This window comes from Jaculus jaculus, chromosome 14 (genome assembly GCF_020740685.1).
Source record: "Jaculus jaculus isolate mJacJac1 chromosome 14, mJacJac1.mat.Y.cur, whole genome shotgun sequence".
In the NCBI taxonomy this organism is placed as follows: domain Eukaryota; kingdom Metazoa; phylum Chordata; class Mammalia; order Rodentia; family Dipodidae; genus Jaculus; species Jaculus jaculus.
Window position 1 is genome coordinate 23,024,422 of NC_059115.1, and position 15,823 is coordinate 23,040,244.

The window sequence follows — 15,823 nt, forward strand, 5'->3', positions numbered from 1 at the left end:
GCACAGGGTTGTTCATTGCACAGTACTTATCCCTGTGGGAGATGGAAAGCAGCTTAGGAGTCTAACAGAGATGCTGGCCACATGGCATCGTGGGTAAAGTGCTTGCTGCACAAGCATGAGGACCTGAGTTCAGATGCCCAGAGCCCGTGTGAAATGCTGACGTTGTGGCATCTGCCTGTAGTCCTGTCATTGGGGAGGTGGAGGCCGGGACTCCGGGGGCTCGTTGTCTAGCAAGTCCACCCAAATCATGGAGCTGTAGGGGTAGGAAGAGGCCCTGCCTCAGTAAATGAAAGTACAGAGTGACTGTGGAAGATGCCCAGTATCTACTTCTAGCCTTTCTATGTGTGTGACTGAACACACAAACATATACACACATGTGCACACGCATGTACACATGCAAAAATGTAGTCTAATGGTGAGGAATAACTAAGCAATTATGTATCCAGAAGGTAGAGTATTTGTAGGCATTTGAAAATTGTATCTGGGTATTGTGGCTCATGCCTGTACTCCCAGCATTTGGGGAGCTGGAATAGAAGGATTGCCCTGAATTCCGGGAGCCTGAGCTCTGAGTGAGCTCTGAGTCAGCCTGGACTAGAGCGAGACCCTGCCTCACCCTCTTCCGCATATTGCAAGCATGAAGAACAGGATGTAACTTGGGACATGCTTAGGGCAAAATGATGGAAGGACTGTGTTCTTTTGTGTGTGTGTGTGTTCTCCAGTTTTCTGCCTCTGGGTCTTTTCCATAGCCTTCAGTGGACCTAGAAAACTCCACATTCTCTCTCCTGTTTTCCCACACTTCAGTCGTTATTTGGTCCAGCCTGTCTCAACTTCAGTTCTGAGTTTGAGCCTGTTCTGCAGAACCTCTGGGATGAGACAGATGAGGTTGGTAGCTTCTTCCCCTTGCACCCCACTCTTGCTCTCCTGACTCCCAACATTGTTGCAGGCAGGCCTGTCATCTGTCCGCCTCAGGAGAGCACTCTCCAGCTGTTCCTATGTCCTCTGGCTCCTTAGGGCCTGGGCCTGGTTGGGAGCTGAGGTGCAGGGTCTGTGGATGGATGAGGGCGTGGCTGGCTGGAGTCATAGCTATGGAAGAGAGGCAGAAACAGGGAAAACATCAGCATGTCTTTAAACCAGTGAGAGAGAAGGAGGAATTTTTTGGAGATACACACACACACACACACACACACACACACACACACACACACTGTGCTTGTTTGTTTGTTTTTCAAGATAGGTGTCTCTCTCTAGCTCCAGGATGACCTAGAATTCACTCTGTTCTCAGGCTGGCCTTGAACTCACAGCAATCCTCCTACCTCTGCCTCCACAGAGTGCTGGGATTATAAAGGCATGTACCACACATACCCAACTTCATTATCTTTCACAATGCCTCCAAATTGATCATCATATTCAAGAAAGCCTTAAGAAGTTCTGATTTTACAAATGATCCAGTTTCTTAATCAATGAATGACATTTGCAAGGGAGAGACTGGTTATTGGAGCTACAGAAAACTGGGGCACGGGAATTGGGTGTGCATCCTGATTTTAAAAGATCTGTGAAAAAACATTTCTGAGGAGATCAAGTAAAGTTGAGTGTGATCTCACTGGGGGCTAGGACAGAGGGAGTCATGATAACCGGGTTAGTGGGAATCCTGAATTGTACTTATGTTTATTCAGAAATTCCCTAACAATTACAGATACATTCTAGAGCTTCTATAGGTTGAATTCTCTGGTGATGGACTTTGTTTATAAAGCACTCTGCAAACGTAAAAAACATTTGAGGGTCTGGAGAGATGGTTAAAGGGGACTGTTTGCAAAGTCTGATGGCCCAGGTTTGATTCCTCAGTACCCACTTAAAGTCAGATGCACAAAGTGGCCCATGCATCTGGAGTTCATTTATATTTGTTTATTTGCAAGAAGGGAGGGAGAGAGAGTATGTGTGTACCAGTGCCTCTAGCTACCGCAAATGAACTCCAGATGCATGTACCACTTGTGCATCTGGCTTTACCTGGATACTGGGGAATTGAACCTGGGTTGTTAGACATTGAAGGCAAGTGCCTTAACCACTGAGACATTGCTCCAACACCCCCCTCCCCTATTTTTTTAAACAGTAGAAAATGAAGTAAGCCAAGAATGGTGAGTATAGGAATAGGAGATGGCTTATTAGGTAAAGGGCTTGCTGTGCAAGCGTGGGGCTCTGAGTTTGAATTCCCCAGTACCCATGTAAAATGTTGCAGTCAGGAGCATCTTGTGGGAATAAAAGGGTTATTTTGGCTTTATTTGACTCGAGGGGAAGATCCATGATGGCAGGGGGAAATGATGGCATGAGCAGAGGGTGGACATCACCTCCTGGGCAGCATCCAATGGACAATAGCAATAGGAGAGTGTGCCAAACACCTGCAGGGGGAAGCTTGCTATAATACCCATAAGCCCACCCCCAGCAATACACTGTCTTCAGGAGGGTTTAGTTCCCAAATTGCCACCAGCTGTGGACATGGCATTCCCAACGCTTAAGTTTATGGGGTCACCTGAGCCACGCCATTGCTGCAGATGCTTCTAATCCCCACACTGGGGATGTGGAGACAGGAGAATCCCCGGGACTCGCTGGCTAGTTAGACTAGCAGAATCAATGAGCTCCACATGTAGTGAGGGATCCTGTCTTAGAAAATAAGGTGGAGAGTGATTGAGGAAGGACATCAGCTTCTGGCACACGCGCACGTGCATGCGCACACACACACACACACAACAAAGAATGGTGAATATTGAATAGAAAATGATCAACATCAGGTAGTAGATCCCAGGGGGCTCTTAAAAAAGCACTGTTCCAGCTGGGCGTGGTGGCTCACGCCTTTAATCCCAGCACTCGGGAGGCAGAGGTAGGAGGATCGCCGTGAGTTCGAGGCCACCCTGAGACTACATAGTGAACTCCAGGTCAGCCTGAGCCAGAGTGAGACCCTGCCTTGAAAAAACAAAAACAAAAAATAAAATAAAATAAAATAAAAAAGCACTGTTCCTTTACTTTTGAAGTTATTTGACAATGTGTTTATCAGAGCTAAAAGAGCATAAAGTTCCAGCTCTTCCTTAGTGACACTTTGTCTTCCTTTGTTTTTCAGAGTGACCGGCTCCTTATCAAAGGTGGACGCATCATCAATGATGACCAGTCCTTTTACGCCGATGTCTACCTAGAAGATGGACTCATAAAGTGGGTTGACCAGATGGACATTTTAAGAACTCATCCTCTGTAGATTTCCGTTCCTCACACTGAGCAGTTCTGCCCTAGAATGAGTGTGCTTTGTTTCATGTATTTTAGGGGTACAGAGCAGAGAGTTCAGTCTGTGTGTGCAGTGGAGCTACTGTGCCCAGAGGCCTGATGCTGTGCTAGGCTCTGCTACACCTTAGATGCCAGTTCCATTCAGTGCTCACCCTTGGGCTGGGCTGTGCAGGTGCTGAGCCTTGGTTTCATTACCATGGAAATGGCCTAGCCACACTGCTGGCGGGGTGAGGGCTGGGCTTGCATAACCACAGTTCCTGCCTGGGCTCCCAGCTTTGCCTCCTACCTGGCCACATTTCTGGAATTGGGTCAAGAGGACCAGAGAGGCAGGGGGAGGGCACTGTTGGCTTAACACGGAAGAACAGCCTCCTGGTAGTGTCCCTGGCTCCCTCTTCAGCCATGCTGGTGATGACCTGTGGGTAGGATTGGCCTGTGCTGCTGAACCAAAATACCACTGGCCGGGTGGTGTGAACAAAATAAAATTATTTCTTCCATTTCTGAAACCCCTGAATCAAAGTGCCACCATAGTTTAATTTCTGCCGAGATCTGTCTTTGGCTGACTGTTGGGCACTTCCTTGCTCTTACAAATGGCCTTTCTGTGTGACATTGGGTATTTCTGATTATAAGGATAGTGGGCCTGTTAGATTAGGCACTCGCTCTTGTGGCCTCATTTAAAGTCCATCACATTCTTAACTGACTCCAAATGCAGTCACATGGGGGATGTTTGGGGCTTGAACATGACATCGGGCAGTAGTGTCTGGTCTCCCTTGGCTTACTGGCTACAGTGGAGCAGTGTGGCTCTCTGCTTTTCACACCAGGGTTGTTGTCCTCTCGTTCCTTGAGTGTGGAAGAGGAGTGGGGGACACCATCTCAGGACCAGGTTCTGCAGCTGGAGCAGGACTGAAAGGGGAGGGGATCTGAAGGTGGCGAGCATCCGACAGGAAGAAACCTCCTTAACATCATCAATCTCCGCCCCGTGTGCTGGGAGAGGGAAGAGGGTGGGTGGAAGCTGGGGATTTAGGGAGTACATTAGAAGAAACCACCCATGTGAAGCACCCCGTGAGTAATGTGGGCTGGTCGCTCCCTTCCACCCATTCACCCCACTCTCGTCTCACTTGGTTGTGTGGGGCCTGATGGACCACGTGGCCTCTGGCAGGAGTTCTTGTTTAGACTGTCACACACACTCTCTGAAAGCATGTTGTGAGCTTTAAATGAACTGACCCGCAAAGTCCCCAGGGGAAGCTCAACTCTGGAAGTGCTTAGCATTAGGCAGGGGCACTGCTCTCCTGCAACGAAGGGCCAGGCATCTTCCAGAGGCCCCTCAGCTCCCACCCGAGCCCAGTGCTCAGCGGCAGGAGGGGAGCGTGGACTCGGGCGGGCTGTGGACGGGGATGGCAGCCCTCATAGGAGCAGCAGTCGTGCCGCTTGGGGTTTCCCCTGTCTGCAGCCCTGCACTGAACTAGACTTGTTCCAGTTGGGGGTGACCGTGTAGGATGCCCCAGTTCCTGAGGAGAGCCCAGCAGGAACTGCCACTCTGTGCCCTCCCTTTGCTGGCTCAGCCTCACCCATGAGTTCTGAGCTGCCAAACCCCAAGAGTTCGCGACACCTGGATTCAGTTTTTAAAATAAAAATTGCTGCACTCCGCCAGGTGGTGACTTTTGAAACTCCTCAGTCCCTGTCCTGGTCTGGCTGAGGCTGTCTCCTAGTGCCTGACATTTCCCAGCTGTTTCCAACAGTAAGTCTCCTGCCTGGCCCACAGGGGGTAGGCTGCTAGTCTCTCTGGCTGCTTTCCCTCCCCGGCCTGTTTGGGAATCTCCTTCCAGGGGAACATTCTAGGCTCCTGTCGCAGTAGGGACCAGAAGGGCAGGTCAGCACTCAGCACTCTTTTCTGGACTCCCGCAGCTAGCAAATCGTTAACAGACTCTGCAGGCTTTTGTAGGTTTCCTGCGCTTGCCCTTGTCTGGCATGAAGGTGTCAGCGTCGTCTTGTTTGGGCTGTTCCAGCCCTGGTCGTCCATACAGAAATTTGATTCTCGGTGTTCTGCAGGTTGGAGTCCGAGATCAGAGTGTGCTCCCTCCGAGGCCTGTTCTTAGCTTGTAGACAGTTGTTGTCTGGTGTCCTCATAGGGTGACCTCTGTGTGTGTGCCTGTGTCCTAATGTCCTCTAGTTATACGGTCTTCAGTCATACTGGATTAGGACCCAGGTGGCCTGGCTCTCCTGTGCTCCTGGCTCTCTGCTGTTCTTGCAATCTGTGTGTGCTAGACAGCAGCTCCCAAGGCAGGCCGTGACTGAGCTGTATGCTTTGCTGGCCAGGCTAGGAAATGCGTACTAAGGGGGTGGGGGCTGAAGTTGCACGGCTGACTGCCTCACTTTTTTGCCTTTTAAGAACCAAAACCCTCCCTGCTGTTTGTCTCTAGACAAATAGGAGAGAACCTGATCGTTCCTGGTGGAGTGAAGACCATTGAGGCCAACGGGCGGATGGTCATTCCCGGGGGCATCGATGTCAACACGTACCTACAGAAGCCCTCCCAGGGCTTGACTGCAGCTGACGACTTCTTCCAGGGGACCAAGGCAGCACTGGCAGGAGGGACCACGATGATCAGTGAGTGGCATCTGCCCTGCCTTAGGGATGGGCCATGAGCTCTCCTCACACCATCACCATCTGCGCCTACCTCGCTGTCAGTCCTCCCACCATGAGCGGGAGCATGTTAGGTGTGCTCATGATGGGGTGCAGGGTGATTTCATAGGAACTTAATAAACACAAACATTAAAACTTTGAAAAAATTGTTTTAATATGTATCAAACTCAAATGATTAGTGTGTCGTGGCACTTAATTGCTTAGGACAAAGTTGCAGCTTGCATTATATTCTTAGAAGCTGTTATGAACAATCTACATTATAGAGAAAAGAAAGTTAAAATAAACAAAATTCTAAACTGTGAAGATGGCTAAAGTTTTAGAAACAGTAACACAGATATTTCCATGACAGATGGGGGAATAGATGTCCAGAGGGTTATAACGTGTGTAGGTACGTGGAGGTGGTTGCATTAGTCACTGTTGCTGTGGTAATGCTGTGCTAATGCTCCATAGCAAACAGCATCTTTATTAGTTTGTTTCTCATTCCCACACCTATGGTTGGGTACATTATAAAAAAGAAGCTCATTTAACTCTTCACTTTGGAGGCTGAAAGTCCAATTGGGTAGCTTCTCCAGTCCAGTCTTTGAGTCACAGTGTGGCGAATGGCATAATGGTATGAAATGTGTGACGGGGATCCCAGGGCAAGACTCCCTTTCTTTTTTTTTTTTTGCCCCTAAATACTCTTTTTTAAAAATTTCATTTTTTTTCACAATTTTTATTAACATTTTCCACGAAAGACTCCCTTTCTTATAGACAGTCAACTCACCCTGAAAGCTCACCATCAGTGCTACACAACTCCCGTGACCCAACCATTTTCTAGGCCCCCCTCTTAAAGGTTTCCACATGTCCCAGCATGGCCACACTGAAGACCCAGCATCAAAACCATGGACCCTTGGGGACACACTCAAATCCTATCTGAACTGACCTTAAGCAAGACTTGCTTTTCTTACAGGGTTGATGGAGTGGCTGCTGCAGGCCACAGTTGGGTTTTCAACTCTGCATGCCCTTCTCATGGCCTGTGGCAGGAAGGTCGGAGGGGGGAAGCTTTGCACCTCCTTTTTCCACACATCCCTCTCTATTCTCAGACTTTCACCCATGTTCTGTTGCCAGAGTAAGCAGTGTGACCAAGTCCATTGTCCCTGGGGTACTGTCTGCCACAGTGAGCTGTGAGAAATGTGGGGAGGAGAGAATGCCTGGGAGACAAGGACACCCTTGTTGGGTGGCTGGAAGTCCAAGTTACGGCTTTAATGAAGCATTTGCATCTACTGGGGGATGTAAATTCAAATCAACGCACCCTTTTATTGTGGTGTCCTGTGGACCTGGACCTGCCCTCCTGCCTCAGGAAGCCTGTCGTTCTGCTGCTTGCATAGTTGGTTTACTTGGACTCCACTGTGACACATGGTTGCTACACGTGATGATTGCCACTGTTCTTTCAGCTGCCAGCCTCTGTGATTCAGGCAGCTCATCTGCCCCTGCCCCTGCCTGGCATCTTCAGCAGTTGGCCACATCCTGTCACCATAATCAGAGCCATGTGTCCAGGCTTACCCCGGCCCCAAGCCAGGAGGGCATGGCCAGCTGTGAGACCCTGGGGGGCCGGGCTGCTGTGGCCTTGGATCCCCATCTGTAACAGGGCAGTTTCAGGGTGGCTCATAGAACTCCAGAGCCCATGGAAGGACCACAGGGAGGGCCTGAGGGAGACCGGATGGTCTTGAATGCCGAACCCCACTCTTCATTCAGCAGGTGCTGACCGAGAGTCACTATACAAGGCGCTGTGCCTCTGAGGGGAGGCCGAACTAAGCAGGGCATGGCTCCTGTTCTCAGGATGAGCAGCCTCCGTTGGAACTTCTAATCCATTACAGCATGATGTCACTAAGTTGTGACAAGGGCTGAAAATAGCAGTGGGCTTTGGATAAACAGTGTTGGTGCAGGGACCTGAAAGCTGAGGAGTTAGATGGGGTGCGGGTGGGGAGCAGAGCACCAGAAGGAGAGCACGCGTGTACATGGCCTCAACTCACCTGGGATTTGTGGAACTGTTAGGTGGCAAAGTCTTCCTCAGCTTGTGTGTGGGGGGGGTAGGGCAAGTTCTCAGTGGGGTAGGGGTAGGGCAGTGCTGTGGGAGCTGCTGGACATTTTGCTTTGGGGGCCATTGAGTTATTCTAGTGGTAAGGCTAACTGGGTTCAGAGTTTTATGATTCAGAAGAAGTGGTTCGTTTGATTGAGCAGGTGAGTGAAAAGAGATGTTCTTGGGCCAACTTACGTGGTTCAATCACTTATTAGACAAGCAGGGTAGGAGTCTGCAAGGAGATTGAGAAGAAACACCTGAAGAAGTAGAGGAAAAGCTGGAAGGTCCTGTGCTATAGAGCTGATGTCAGGAGCAAGCTTCAAGGAGGGAGTAGTGCCCTGTGGTGTGAGGATCAGGTGTTCCCATAAGTCCTGGAGACGTGGCGGTGGCATTAGAGGCTGGTGCTTTAGGTGGAGAGCTGAGGGCGAGGGAAGGCTGTGTGTGTGTGTGTGTGTGTGTGTGTGTGTGTGTGTCGGCAGAGAAATGTAGCAGCCTCAGGGGTACGTGAAGCCAGGGGACCTTTAAGACAGGAGACCCCTGCTTCCCATCTACTTCACAATTACATTTTATTTGTAAAAGAGACAAATGTTACTTTTCTTGGTCTCCAAGGTCCATTCTACCTGGCATTATGGACAAAGGTTGGTTGTGTGGAGTAGTGTCAGAGTTCAGACACGTGATGGGTCTCTGAGGGAGAACCACTGGTGACTAGTTGTGAGAGTGTGGATGAGTTCCTCATCCCTTTGGGCATCAGGGTTCTCCTCTGCTAGGTGGAGTCATTAGTGAGAAATCTGCACGAAGCTTTTGTTCCACTCTCTGATGTATGGTGAGAATTTGATAAAGAGCTGTGATGTCAGTGGTGGCAGTGATGATGATGGTGGTGGTCACAATTGTGGTGACAGAGTCTAGAGATGGCCATGAAATTGTCACTGCTGGGGGTTATGGTGATGATGACAATGATGGCAGCAGTGACAATGATGATGTTGGTAGTGATGTAGAAAGGGATAGTGGTGATCATTGTGGTGGCATTGGGCCTAAATATTGATGGGGATGATGACAGTGGTGGTGATAATGAGAGTGGTGTTAGTGGTGATGGTGACTGTGGTGATGGTGTGGGTATTGATGATGATTGTGGTAATGGTGGTGGTGAGATGGTGGTGGTGATGCTTAATGGTACTTGTGATATTGGTGGGCATGATGATGGGGATGTGGTGGTGGTGATGGTAAGGTGATGGTGGGGACATTTGAAGATAGTGGAGGTGATGATGGTGGTGGTGATAATAGTAATGGTGATGGTGGTAGTGGCGGCTGTAGGGGTGATATGGCCACTGTGGAACAACTTGGGTCCTGAGATCATGACGCATGTTTCTCTGTCCGCAGTTGATCATGTTGTTCCTGAGCCTGGGTCCAGCCTGCTGACTTCCTTTGAGAAGTGGCACGAAGCAGCAGACACCAAATCCTGCTGTGATTACTCCCTCCACGTGGACCTCACAGGCTGGTGCGATGGTGTTCGGGAGGAGCTGGAGGTGCTGGTACAGGACAAAGGTCGGTGAAAACCTGCAATGGGCCTTAGCATCCCAGTCCCTTGCCAATCGAGAGTGGAATTAAAACTCCTTCACCTGCAGCTGCTGCAAACCTAGCTCTGAGCGGCACGCTGCTACCCAGTGATGAAAGCACAAGGCTCCCCTCTTTAGGAGAGTTTGTCCTCTTTGCCCTGAAGCCCTGAGCAGTCCTTGGGCCATAGAAGGAGCCTCACCTTCTAAACTACCTGGGTCTAGCCTCACTCTTCCCATCTTGGGTATCTTAATTCTGGCCCCTGTTCCCTGCTACCTGCTTGACTTCTGGTCCTCTGCTGCAGCCACTTTTCTGTAGGAATGTCCTTTCTTTGGCTGCCACCATGCTCCTGTCCTTCAAGACCAGCTCAGTGGTACCTTTTCCTCACGGCCCATCCCAGCTGCTTTGTCTTCAGTATCCCAAACCTGTTACCTGGTTCCTTTCTATTGGGGATCACACCACGTGACCTGCTCTGATGTGCATTCTACCCAGTGAAGATGGCTGCACAGAGGCAGGAGGGAAACACACCAGCAAGACAGAATAAGTGTAGGCATAAGAGGTCCGCCAAGAGGACAGTCTAGAGCTGAGGAGGTGCCTGGAGTGGACAGACTTCAGGGGCCATTGGGCCATGCTCTCAGTTTCCAAAACTCATTTGCAGGGGTTTCTATTGGCAAAGGGGCAGCCTCTCCAGTGCATGGAATGTGGAAGATCAGGACCAGGAAGTTTTCCCTTTGGTTCTGGCTCCAGTTGCCACTGACCATGAGTGTTAAGGGTGATTGCCCTCAGTGCCCTGTGCAGCTCCGTGAGTTTTCCTTATATGGTGGTGCGCTGGCTGCCGCGTGGAACCCTCTCTTTTCACTTAACACTTTATGAGTAACATAGCTCTTCATCAGTAACTTTTTAACAGCTCATAAAATAAAATGTAATGGCCAATTTGCTTAGCTATTTCCTTTTATTGGGTGTTTAGATTTTTTGTTTGTTTCATTATGAATCGTGTTCCATTGAACATCTCCATATATGAGCATGTGTTTTCATTTCTCGTGACTTTCTGAGGCCTTTAGAAATGAAATTACACATGAAGGTTTTAATGCTTTCCAAGATTATGAGAAGTGGTTGCCTGAAAAATGCTCCATTGTGTATACATAGAGGCTCCAGTCAGAGTCCCTGGTAGTGTAGGCTGCACCACTTGGGTGTCGCTGCTATTTGTGAGACCCTTGCTGACTGCAGAGGGAGGGAGGTGAGAGGGGAGCCCAGAGTGCCATTGTTGTTTTCACTGTAGTGTGTTAATTACCAATTATGTTCACATTTCATACATATTTTCCCTGTGTGACTATTCACTTGTCCCCTTTCCACTCACCGCTTTGGATTCCTTGTATGTCTGTGCATGCTGTTGCTGTCATGAAGTCATGATTCTTTCATGTGTCAGCTGTGACTCCCACTGCACAGAATCCCACCCCATACACAGTCATCCCCTGAGGGAGCCTGCCATGGTGATCCATGTGTTCCATGTTACCTCAGCACCTTCATTACTGGAGTTGTGGCACCCCCCCCCCCCACGGATGTAGACAGGGGTCATGAGCAGGACGGGAGGGAGCAGAGGGGGGCTTCCTGCCCTTCAGGGGTGTGTGACTGCTATACTTTGTTGGGGAGGGAGTGTTTGCTTGGGTGTGGGGTCTTGTTATTCACAGCATTGTTTCCCAAAGGTATGGAGAGCTGGGTTCTTCCCTTGACTAGTAACTTGAAGGTAAACTTGAGGTGTCTACACAGGGTTTCTTGTTTTTGTTATTAATTGTGAACCTTATTGTATGAATATATTGTATATTAGTCATATTCCCATGTATTATACTCCCCCACCCCTATTCCAGGGAGGACCCTCCTCAGTGGAGTTACTGATCTTCAGTGTATTCACTGTGGGGTCATCCATGTACCATCTCTCTCTCTCTCTCTCTCTCTCTCGCTCTCGCTCTCGCTTTGTGGACAATACCTCAGGATATTCTTTCCCACTCTGTGGATCTTATAGTCTTCCTGCTCCTTCTTCCAAACTGTTCCCTGAGCCTTGGAAGGTATCTTATAAATCTCCTTTATTGTTGAAATCTCAGCAGCCTCTGATTTTAACCATCCAAGTGTGTTACCAAGTGTCTGCTTCTCCTCTTCTCTCCTCTTCTCCCGTCCTGTCTTTCCTGTCCTCCCTGTCTCTCTTCTTTCTCCTCTTTCCTTTCCTTCCCTTCCCTTCCTGCATCTCTCTGTCCTTCTCTCCCTCCCCTTTTGTGGTGGTAGGGTCTGAACAAGGGTCCCTGTGTTCTAGACAGTGTTCAGCGACCTGAACTCTACCTGTGCTCTCCACCTTTTCCATGTTTCTTTCTTTTTTTTTTTTTTTCTCATTCTTGCAGCCTGTGGCCTGTCTCTGGGCAATTGGCTATTATTTTATTTTTTTCTTAATTTTTATTAACATTTTCCATGATTATAAAAAGTATCCCATGGTAATAACCCTTTCCCCTCACTTTCCCCTTTGAAATTCCATTCTCCATCATATCCCCTCCCCATCCAATCAGTCTCTCTTTTACTTTGATGTCATGATCTTTTCCTCCTCCTATGATAGTCTTGTGTAGGTAGTGTCAGGCACTATGAGGTCATGGATATCCAGGCCATTTTGTGTCTGGAGGGAGCACGTTGTAAGGAGTCCTACCCTTCCTTTGGCTCTTACATTCTTTCTGCCACCTCTTCTGCCTTAGACCCTGAGCCTTGGAAGGTGTGATTGAGATGTTACTCAGTACTCCAGTCATTTTTTTCCAGCACTATGATACCTTCTGAGTCATCCCAAAGTCACTGCCATCTGAAAAGAGAAGATTCTCTACCCAAAGTGAGAGTAGTGTTAATATAAGGGTATGAATATTAAGAGAAGTGCTTACTGGGCAATTTGATAAGCATAGTATATACATTTTTTCCAGATATCAGCAGATGTTACACCCCCTAGGGCTCATGACTACCCCTGTTTAAAGCTTTCAGTATCAGGGATGTGTTTCCCCCCATGGAGCGGGCTTCCAGTCCAACTGGAGGGCAGTTGGTTTCCACCATGACAGACGTGCAACCATTGGCTCATTAGGCCTGGCTGGCCAATTATAAGGCTTGCAGTATCCACTGTTGAGTGTCTTCACTGGTGGTATCTCTCTCCCATTGAACTGCATGTAGAATGGCTTCTTCTAGCTTTCTGTCATGTTTCCTTTTTGAGACAGTCTCACTAAGTTGCCCAGGTTGGCCTTGAGTTGACTCTGTAGATCAGGCGCTCCTTGAACTGGCAGTCCTCTTGCCGTGAAGCTGGGATTGCAGGCCCACACCTCTCCCCGCCCAGCTTGCAGAATGTTTTCTATTGATTCTCATAATTCATGCATGCTTATTGAAACAATATGGAAGTGTCTAAAATACAAAGTGATAATTTGGTGTTTGGCTTTCTAGTTTTACCATTTAACATTTTTACTATATAACATTTTTGCATATGCATATTCATGAATATGTCTTTTTTAAAATGGAACTATAAAAGCACTATACTCAGCAATGCCTTTTTTTCTAATAAAATTTCATGGACCATAAGGCACTTCCACTTAGTAACCAGCTCACCTTGGGCCAATCACATAACTTCTCCACGCCTCAGTTTCCCCACTGGAAGACCCTGGTCATTTGAGAATGAAATGAGGTGACGCATGTCCTGCACTTGGCAGCTATTTCCCCACCATCTTTCCTGTCCGCGCCCAGCTCATTTCCTGTAAGAGCTCCAGACTAGCTCATGCAGGGAGACACAGTGTTCCTCTGTCACCTGTAGGTGAATTTTGAAACCTGCTGCTGCTGCCCGGGCTCAGGGAAAGCCGGCTCCAGGGCCCTGGTGGGCTGCATGAAGGGAGTCCATATTAGTTTTGTTTTGCTGCTGTCCCAGAACCACAAGTGTAGGGTTTGAAACCACACAGATTCTGGATCTTAGGTTTTGGAAATCATACGCCTCACTGCTCCTGCACAGTGTCATGAAGGCCAAACCCTCCAGCCTGTGTGGGCAGCAGAGAGCGGCCCACACATCCACCCTCGCTGCTTGCCGTGAGAGCATCTGTGGCGCGCTTCTGCAGCGTTCGCTTCGCGTACACCACACTTGCAGCAGGCACAGTCACTGTGCGGCATGGCGGATCTTCTGCATGGATTCCCCTTGTCTAAATACAGTTTCATATTTATTTTTTTTTAAAGTGAAGGAATATAGGGTTTTTTTTTTAATTTTTATTTATTTATTTATTTGACAGCGACAGACACAGAGAGAAAGACAGATAGAGGGAGAGAGAGAGAATGGGCGCACCAGGGCTTCCAGCCTCTGCAAACGAACTCCAGACGCGTGCGCCCCCTTGTGCATCTGGCTAACGTGGGACCTGGGGAACCGAGCCTCGAACTGGGGTCCTTAGGCTTCACAGGCAAGCGCTTAATCGCTAAGCCATCTCTCCAGCCCAGTTTCATATTTCTTAACCAACATTACCCTGTCTCCTTCCCACCTGCTTCTAGAAATCCTGTGGGGTTCCAGTGTATGGGTGTACTGATCTGCTAGGCACAGCATTTTTTTCATGTGCATTTTGAGGTTGGTGTGCACAGTGGGGGCCAGAGGTTGATTGATGTCTTCATCAATCACTCACCGCCTTGTTTATTGAGAGAGGACCTCTGACTTAACCCAGTGTTTGATGATTAGGCTAGTCTATCTTCCCAGCTTGCCCTAGGGATCCCCCGGCTCTGCCTACCAAGCACCAGGATTGCAGGCAAGCCACCCAGCCACCCAGCATTCGTGTGGACGCTGGGGTCTGCACTCTGGCCCTCATGCTTACGTGGCAAGTACTCCACAAATGAACCCCAGCCCAGGACACATCAATTTTTAAGTGTCCTCAGGTGGCAGTGTGATGCGTGACAGCATCTTAGCAGCATTGGGTCTTGCTGAGAAAGTCGGGTGAGGTCCAGGAGACCTTTTGGAACCTGTGGAGAGGTACAGATGTGTCATTGGTGCAGTAATCTTCACCCCAGGATATTTCACTTGGGAATTCTGTAGGCTACAAGAGCCAAGACGAGGAGCCACTCTGTCCAGTTCAGCCACGCACTTCCTGTCTGCCCACGACGTCCTACAAGTGGAGCTGCTGCTTCCCTGCCCTCACTCATGCCCCTTGCCTCTCAGTCTTCTCATCTCACCGTCCTTGTGCCTCACTGTGCAGGGCTGGAAGAAGCCAGGACACTGTGCATTCTTTGTGGCGGTCTCTTTGGCTAGACCTGTGAAACTTTGGCGTGCTTTCTTCACTGATACCTTCTGTGGTCATCTCTTCTTACTCCGCCATCCTCCCTGACTCCCTTGCCCGCCCGCACTCACAGTTTGCACCTTCCTCTGAATTCCACCCACTATCAGTCCCAAGCCAGTGCCACACCTTTGAGGTTTTGGCCACTGCTGCCCTAACCTCAGAGTACCAGTCTCAGTGACATTTTTGTTGCTGAACAGCCACTGTTAAAACCACATTGAGAAATGCCTCTTGCTAGGGTGGTTAGTTTCTATATTAAAAATAAAAGGAGGGCTGGAGAGATTGCTTAGCAATTAAGGCGCTTGCCTGTGAAGCCTAAGAACCTATGTTCAATTCCTCAGATACCATGTAAGCCTCATGTTCAATGTGATGCATGTGCAAGGTTGCACATGTGCACAGGTAGTGTGTGTGCCTACAGTGGCTGGATGCCCTGGTGTGCCAATGCTCACTTTCTCTCTCTCTCTCTCTCTCTCTCTCTCTCTCTCTCTCTCTCTTGCAAAACAAAAGGCCAGTCTGTTGGGCTTGCCTCAAAAGTAAAATAAAATAAAATAAAAGGAGCTTAAGAGATGGCTCCACAGTTAGGAGTGTTTCGCACGCAAGCAGGAGGACCTTAGAGAGCCTGAGAGGGGGCTGAGCGTGAGAGCGCCGTGCATGGCCACTCATGTCTAATACCAGACCAGAGGGGCAGAGAGTGGAGAATTGCTGGGGCTCGTGAAAATGGCAAACTCTGGAGTCAGTGAGCAACTCCATCTTAAGGAAGGAAGTGGACGCGTGATGGGGGAGGGGCACCCAACCTCTTTTGGCCTCCGCATGCACATGCAAAGGGCATACATATGCACACATGCATGCATACACCACACACCACATCATATACAACACACACATACATAAAGAGAGCAGGTGTTGCAAATTGTCTCCTTTGAGCTGGCAACTCAGCCCCAACGCATAGCCTGTGGAGGACATTTTGCATTCCCACCGTCGCGGAGGGTCAGTGTTGGAGGGCGA

General features: G+C 49.1%; 1 protein-coding gene across 2 annotated transcripts in view; it reads left to right on the plus strand.

The window, feature by feature from the left end:
• Positions 1-15,823, plus strand: part of Crmp1 (collapsin response mediator protein 1) — a 72,033-nt gene that overhangs the window by 23,512 nt on the left and 32,698 nt on the right. For both annotated transcript variants that reach the window (XM_004669835.2, XM_004669834.3), the window contains exons 2-4: positions 3,110-3,198; positions 5,685-5,869; positions 9,342-9,506. In XM_004669835.2, coding sequence (XP_004669892.2) covers positions 3,110-3,198; positions 5,685-5,869; positions 9,342-9,506 — 439 coding nt within the window. The remainder of the gene's footprint in view (positions 1-3,109; positions 3,199-5,684; positions 5,870-9,341; positions 9,507-15,823) is intronic.